Source organism: Limulus polyphemus, unplaced genomic scaffold (assembly GCF_000517525.1).
Source record: "Limulus polyphemus unplaced genomic scaffold, Limulus_polyphemus-2.1.2 Scaffold2095, whole genome shotgun sequence".
In the NCBI taxonomy this organism is placed as follows: Eukaryota; Metazoa; Arthropoda; class Merostomata; order Xiphosura; family Limulidae; genus Limulus; species Limulus polyphemus.
This window is the reverse complement of record NW_013667705.1, coordinates 196,878-204,925: the sequence shown is the minus strand read 5'-3', so window position 1 is coordinate 204,925 and position 8,048 is coordinate 196,878. Positions and strand designations below refer to the sequence as shown.

At 29.6% G+C, this 8,048-nt stretch overlaps 1 protein-coding gene across 1 annotated transcript in view; it reads left to right on the top strand.

Moving 5' to 3' along the window:
• The window catches only part of LOC106465923 (serine/threonine-protein kinase tricorner-like), an 18,009-nt gene that overhangs the window by 6,162 nt on the left and 3,799 nt on the right, over nt 1-8,048 (top strand). The window contains exons 4-8 of the mRNA XM_022393874.1: nt 738-840; nt 2,541-2,602; nt 3,713-3,830; nt 4,406-4,628; nt 5,846-5,934. Of these exons, the coding sequence (XP_022249582.1) occupies nt 738-840; nt 2,541-2,602; nt 3,713-3,830; nt 4,406-4,628; nt 5,846-5,934 (595 nt within the window). The remainder of the gene's footprint in view (nt 1-737; nt 841-2,540; nt 2,603-3,712; nt 3,831-4,405; nt 4,629-5,845; nt 5,935-8,048) is intronic.

Sequence of the window (8,048 nt, the reverse complement as noted above, 5' to 3'; positions counted from 1 at the left end):
GCAGTCGTTAATCTCGGATCCATTTCGATGCTCCTCTTGACAGTCCTTTTTGTCCTTTCCGATGGACCAGGACGACCCGGACGCTGCTCAGTTGTTTCCTTGCCGTGTTTCTTGAACTGCACGATGATTCTTTGACTATCAAAAGTGGAATTCCCAAATTCTGCAATATTTGCCGCTGACTTATTCCACCATCTGCTTGACCAACTATCCTTCCTCTAACAAAATCTGACATTTCGAGAGAACCTTGAGTTCTAGGCATGTTGTAGCTCAAGATAATTAGTGTGCGGACCATTTTCATTTATATAGTGCTCTAAGACACCTAATTTTTCGTCATTTAACTGATTTATGCTAACTAATTTGTGTTCAATTTACTTGTGACCACTCAAGTAAATTTTATTTATATCATGATATTATTAAATCTGCAAATTTCCTTTAAGAGATTACAGTAACCAGCTAATATACTTTATTGTTGAAATATTACCTTATATCACAGTTACAATACTTTATATTTATTATCTTAAACTATTTTTTAAAATGTAACTTTACATTTTAGTCTTTTAACGCTTCAAAATTTTCAGTATTAATCTTAATATGCACAATTTGAGTCCATTTTCTTAATTTCCAGTATAAGCTGTCTTGATAGTTTAGTATAACATTGAAAATTTTGTATATTTTTTTGAAGTTTCTGGGCAGTAAGTATGAAAATACTTCAATAGTAATTGTAGTAACTGTTTCAGGGCCATATAAAACTCTCTGATTTTGGACTGTGTACAGGATTGAAAAAGTCACATAGGACTGAATTCTACAGGGATCTATCCCAAGCTAAGCCAAGTGATTTCAGTAAGCATTTTTTTTAACAATGTGTGATTAAGCATTTAAAAGAGAACATTTGAAGTTAGATATATATGTCAATATTAATCTTTATTGTGAGCTTTGGTACAAGTCAAAGTAGCAGCAAACCTGGAAAAGTCCAAGAACATTGTACTTCACTATCCTTTTATTGAATATCTTGTTATCTCGGGACCTGTAAGTGCATTCCAACAATACTGCTTAGCAATGCAAATTATTGGTATGTCTTAACATAATCATGGTCAGTCACTGTGTGAAATTTTATTTGGTGATTCATTGTATTTGAAGGTAGGTTAGATGTATGGACAGTTAACTTTAATTTTTAATTAATCTGTTAAAAGTGGTAAGGTGCTGATTTTTTAATGGAGAGATAGACAATCTCCATGTGATTACATGTTAGTGAGTTTTACTTCAGTGGTTAAGAAGTTATTAGTTTACTCTATAATTAAAGAAATTCCACAAGACTATATAAACAAATTTCATATTATCACAGATACTCAACATGGACTTGTGTCCTGCAGTCTGATCTTCATGTAATTTTTTTATGAAAATATGATCTGGATTTATGATTTTCAAACCTTTAACAATCATGCCTTACAAAGTTGCTATTTTTATTTGAAAATGTTCATTTAATCTGGATATGGGTAATGTAGCAGATTTGATGGACTCTCTGAAAGATTTTTTTATAAGGTGACACATAACAGAAATCTTATAAAATGGATTGAAAGTTGGTTGGGTTAACAGCTTGTAGAAGATGTTTTAATATTAAGATGCCGGTTAGACCTCATTTGGAATGCTATGTTAGGTTTTAGTCATCTTATTTAAGAAAGGTTGTTGATTTATTTGAGAGGGTTCAGAGAAGAGCTACTAGGATGATTCCAGGTTGTATGCTAAATCTTGTTATCTTGTGATTGGTTGAAATCTCTTGACATGTTTTTGATGTGAGAAGAGAAGGGCACGAGGGGGCATTATTAAGTACTTTTAAGAGTGTTAAAGGTTTGGAATTCATAAATCCAGATTACATTTTCATTTAAACAATTGCAGGTAGGTAATGAAACAAGCTAGTGAAAAACCATTTAGAAAAGAAGTGGTTCCTTATATAACAACTTCTAATATATAGAAAAGTCAGTACATTTTGGTAACAATGCATTCCAACAATGACTTTTATGCTAAAATGGGTTCAGAATACACACACTGACATAGACATCTAGAGTATATCAACCTAATAACTCGAGCAAAGCTGGGTACTTTCACTAATTTCATATAAATGAATTCTGGACTTTAAATATAGTTCCATTAAAACCAGTGAAGTGAAAGATGAGAATTCCAGTAGGTTCATAGCTGTTTTGATTGAATTAGAGTTCAAAGAAGTAATGATTTATTTATAATTGTAGAATATTTTTGACTGTATAATTTTAAGTCTTATTTACTCTTGTGTATAAAACTATTGGCATTATTTCTGTTAAAACAGGTTGTCAGATAAGAGAAGATGACTGTGTAATTTATTTTCATTGAAATAAAACATTTTTTCTAATGAAGTAAACAACTTAATTGAATAAATTGGAGTTAAACATTAACTACTGATTATTGCTTAAATATTATACATAATTGATTATAATATAAGTATTTTAAGCTAATGATTAGTGTATAGTACAATTTTTATGTATTTATTTCTTTTAATTTCAAATCAGCATCAAATCCAATGGATTCTAAGAGAAGAGCAGAAAGCTGGAAAAAGAACAGGAGACAGCTGGTGAGTTGCACATTATTTCCAATTGTTCTGTACAGAAGATACACCTGTATACGGTGAGACATAACAGTATGAATGAATGCACTTCAACATGACAGTATAGAGAAATCCACTCCAACATTGAAAGTACATATGAATTCACTCCAATGTGACAGTACAGATGAATGCACTTGTTGAAAACTTAATTACAATACTTTTGGTGATAGGCTAAGCATATAGAGCTAAAATTAGGAAGAAGAGTCTACTGATGCAGCACCAAGAAAAAACCCATAAAGCAAGAACTATGATATCTTTGTATTACCTTAAGATCCAAAGACAAATAAGAACCATTAGGATCAAGATAAAGTTAGACTCAGCACGAAATGCTACTATCATCCTTGTATGATCATACGCCCATTGATTAAATAATAGCTAGCATGTGTTACATCAAATCTTTCTTCAGAAAGTAGGTAGGAGTATCCCTTGTTACTTAAACATCTGAGACAAATAAGAACCAGTGGTTTTCTTGCATCTTATTAATATCTTCAGAAAGTGAATACCAGAATTGTGTTACATTAGGCTTGTGAGTTGGATATTAATGAGCACGTACTCTATGAAGCATGTACTAATAAGTTATAACCTTGTTATAACCTTTACAGAAAGCTGATAGTGACCTTGATCTTAAGATGAATAGGAGCCTTTAGAGTCCTTTACTAAGAATTATACCCTTTAGGAATCATATTCCAGTTATCCTATTTTACTCTAACCTACTACAAAGACAAACAGAAGACAGCTAGATATTAATACCCTTAACTATCTTGGGATAAAGAGTAAGGTTATGTACCTTGTTAGACTAATAAAAGAATGTATTAATAACCATGTGTAGTTTTCAGTTTCTAGGTTGAATAAGATCTTGAATCATTTAAGGTTTTGCACGAAGCAGATACTAGAGCCTTGTGTGAACTAAATTTGTCACGACCATCCTGTTTTATACAAGAACGTTACAGTCAGTCTTATTCTACCACACCTTTTCACTAATATATATGTATCATATTTGTGGTTGTATATTATATTAAAAGCTTTACAGTTTGGATTTCATTAAAGATTTATAGCTCATTTAATTTGTATTTTTAGGCTTATTCAACTGTTGGAACACCTGACTATATTGCTCCCGAAGTTTTTATCAAAAGTGGCTATAGTAATGCCTGTGATTGGTGGTCCTTGGGAGTCATTATGTATGAGATGCTGATAGGTATTAATAATCCCTTTATTTAAATTTAAAAGTAGAAGATTGTTTGTTTGTTTGTTATATCATTTGTGGTAAATAATAAAAAATAATTTAACAGTTGTTTTTTATAGCATGCACATTATTCAAAAATTTAGCATAGTTTTTCACTACTATTGTAATTCAATAACGTTTTTCAGTGAATAATTTTCATACATGATATACATTGTATAATTGAAAAATGTTTTTAATTGGTTTTAACATTTTTTCCATATATACGTGAAGCTTCTTTTGTTTCTAGTAGCATTGTTTCTCAATATTTAGTGTGATTTTTACATTTGTAGAAGAGACTTGTATTCTACATTTAGATAATTATATATTTTTCTAAAAGGGGTTGGAAATTTCTTAGCTAAGTTGCATCAATAATCACTATAAAAAGGTAAAGACTCAAAACATCAAGCATTTTATTCCTTAAAGCTCAGCCTTAATTGTTTATTTTTACATGTGTGTGTACATACACAAATAAAATTTCCATTAAGAAACTTTTTGCAAAGCTCTTGTAGATAAGGTATTTAAAATACTATTTATTTTTTCCTTTCTAGGCTACCCCCCTTTCTGTTCTGAAACACCCCAAGAAACGTACAGAAAAGTGATGAACTGGAAAGATACCTTGGTATTTCCTCCAGAAGTACCTATCTCCAATGAAGCAAAAGACTTGATTCAGAGATTCTGTAGTGAAGTTGATCGAAGAATTGGCTCTACTGGTGGTATTGTGGAAATAAAACAGCACACTTTCTTCAGGGGCGTTGATTGGGAACACATTTGGTATGTGGGGAAATCTTAAAAATAATTAGGGATAAAATGTACATGTAAGTTCATGATTGCTCGGTATTTAGTGGAGTATATTTTTGTTTTAGCTCAAAAATATTTCAGATTTATAGATATATGACACAGTTAGTGCACTATTGTTGTATCTTTGTTTCAGAAATTTAAAAACTGTTAATTTGTACATTATTTTTTTCTATATATGTTCTTGATGATAATAAGACCTAATGAAAATGATTTAGTTAAGAGTTTTTAAGAATGGAAACCTCATGAGTTTCATAAAACTAAACATATGGACAATATAATTCTATAGCAAATGGTACGTATTATTGTTGGGTTACATGCTTATCATGTACTTAATAAATACTTTAGACTATGAAAGTATAAAGGTGCTGGGTAATAATTTATTGTTTAAAGTGAGCAGTCTCATAGCTTCCTAATGATATGAGAAAAATGTTTTGTTGAGCTCCATTGATACACAAAATAGAATGCAAGGAAATTTATTATATTATTTATATTCATTTTAAAAAGTAATTAATGTCTCAAGAAACAATAAACTTACTTAGAAAAAGAGTTAATTACTGTGCAGTAGTTAAAAAACATTTGGTCTAGCTTACTCTGGAACATTGTGGTTGATTATAAATTTACAATTGATTTTGGGTACATCCTAAATTTCATATAATTTATTCAAATAATAAAACAAAGCTTTGAGATATCAACTTCAAATACTTCTAACATTTGACTGACTCCTTTTTAAAAATAAAAATGTTACTGTGTTTACATAACAACTATCCATTCAATCCACTGATATAATATATATATATGTTTAATATCTGATATTGGATTCTTTAATCCACAAGAAAGATATTTTATTTATCCAAATAAAACTGACAAATAATCTGTACACCATGTTCTTAAATAAGTTTAAAACAAAAGAATGCTAAAAAACAAACTTATTACTACTTAGGAATTTAAATATAACACACCAATGTAACAGTGTTTTAAACTTTGTGAACAAATCATAAATGTATTTAGATGAGAAACACATTAGTTGAACAATTTGTCAACTTTTTAGGTCAATTACTGCCCATAGTAATGGTGTGCACCTTTAAGAAATTATACTAATGTTTATGATCAGAGTGAATAAAAAACTGTTACTCTGTTAACCACATAAATGAAGTATAAAACTACTTTTGAACTGTTTGTTTTTTGTGAAGGGAAAGGCCTGCTGCCATACCAGTAAAAGTCAAAAGTATAGATGATACTTCAAATTTTGATGAATTTCCAGATGTAGATTTGAAGATTCGTAAGTAGTCTTTTTTTCGTATATAACCAATTAGACTTGCATGTAGAATTCATTTCTGTTATTTACAAATTACATCCGATATTGTTTGTGGGTTTTGCTTAAACCTTCATGAAAATGAAGAAACAGAACCACTAAACAGCAGGTTCTATAGCTATTCATTAAGGCAAAGAAGTCATGCTGTAATCAATATAATCCCTAACTATTTGTTAAAGACAAGAAGATATGTCATAACAAATAAAATTAAAATTCTTTAATAAGCACGATCTCTAAACATTCACAAGAACAAAGTCAATTTTTTGTAATCAGTAGAACCCCTGACTAGCTGAGGTAACTTACCAACTCTGGGGCATGGTGTGAAATTGATCTGATTAAAAAATTGCTTTCAATGTTTGTTTATAAAACTTTTAAAATTTAGGTGCTCAACTGTAATTTAATTTTTCTTTTCTTTTTTACACTTTTTACATTGAACCAGCTAAGGAGAAGAAGTGTCATTGACCATTTAATATACTTATCATAGCTAAAACTGAAATGAAAAAGTAAATAAATTATGTCCAAAAATTCAGAGCAGCATTTCATTGAAGTTCACCTCTCCTATCAGTGACCTTGGATGAAATGTTTTTTATTTTATATATTAAATATAACTTTCTCTTATTCCAGTATTAGTCATAATAAGAATGAAATTAAGTTTGTTTCCATGCTTGTGATTTGTAAAATTTACTATTTACATCTTTGTGACTGTTTGACTGTAAAGATAATTTCTCAAAGTATTCATATGAATTGTAAAAAGGATTTGAATTTACAGTATGTAATAGCAAACTAAGTCATAATGAAAACTGGAATTTACAAAATAAATCAATGGTAAAATAAGAACACCAGTTATGTTAATTTATGCACAAGTCAACAAGAATGATAAACATTTGTTTTAAAGAAAGTTTTTAATGATGGTGTGAAATTTTTATGTTAGGCTGTGTGGAGAGGTTTTAAAATATATTTTGGCAAACATTCAATATTTCATTTTCAGTTATACAAGTCATTCGTACACTAGGTGTTTGTATGAATTAGTTGGACAATGTATCTAACTACTAACATTTTCAGAAAATAAATAGCTAAATAATAATTAATTCATACTTAAACAATATGCACATTAAATAAAGAAAAACATTTCTTATGGTCGGTTTTTAAGGTTGAAAAAAAACGTTAAAAACTGAAATTAGGAGAATTTTATTATATATATATATATATACATTGAAAACTAGGAGGTATTCATTCTAACTATGGCTATTGTAAAAAATTCTGTCTCAAAAACAATTGTATAGATTGTTACAATGTTTTTCCAAAATTTGTCTACATTGTAATAAATAGGTTTACAAAACATGCTGTTGTTTTCTAGGTTTTTAAAAGCCATATGTTTGAAATATCAGTAGTTAGTCCCTAAATAAAGATATCTTTCATACACTTTTCTTTCTTTCCTGCCAAACAATTCAAATGACTTGTTTTTTTGCACTTCTTTTGCCACAGAAAACAAAAATTGGAAGACCCTTGATTTGTTAGCCCTTCTTAAAGTCCCCCAGTGGGTCAGTGGTTAGTTTATGGACTTACAATGCTACAATCTGGGGTTCAATACTCTATGGTGGACAGAGAACAGAAAACCAGTTGTGTAGCTTTGTACTAAAACACACAAACAAATCTTCCTGAAAAGTACTATTTTTTTCAAATTTTAGAATAGGTAGAAAAATTCCCATAATGCTTTCTTCAAATCGTTAAGCTTTTGCTGTTATTTACTTTGCTATAAGATATTTTATGCTGAAATATTTTATGGAGAAATCCTTACTAAGGAACATATAATACTGTAAATGTACACTACAAGTATGAGACATCCTTAGTAATAACCTGGCACATGAGCAGAAATTTCTGATATATCTCATATTTAAACTGTGTTGTATTCCAGCAAAAGTTTAAACATGATATCGAAACAAAATCAGCAAAAATAGTTATAAATCTTCTTTACTGTCTTGTGTATAATCTTGATAGTCACTATGTACTATGTCAGTTGAAATACATGTACTAAACATACATCTTACCTTTACTGGCTTGTGTATAATCTTGTCATTACA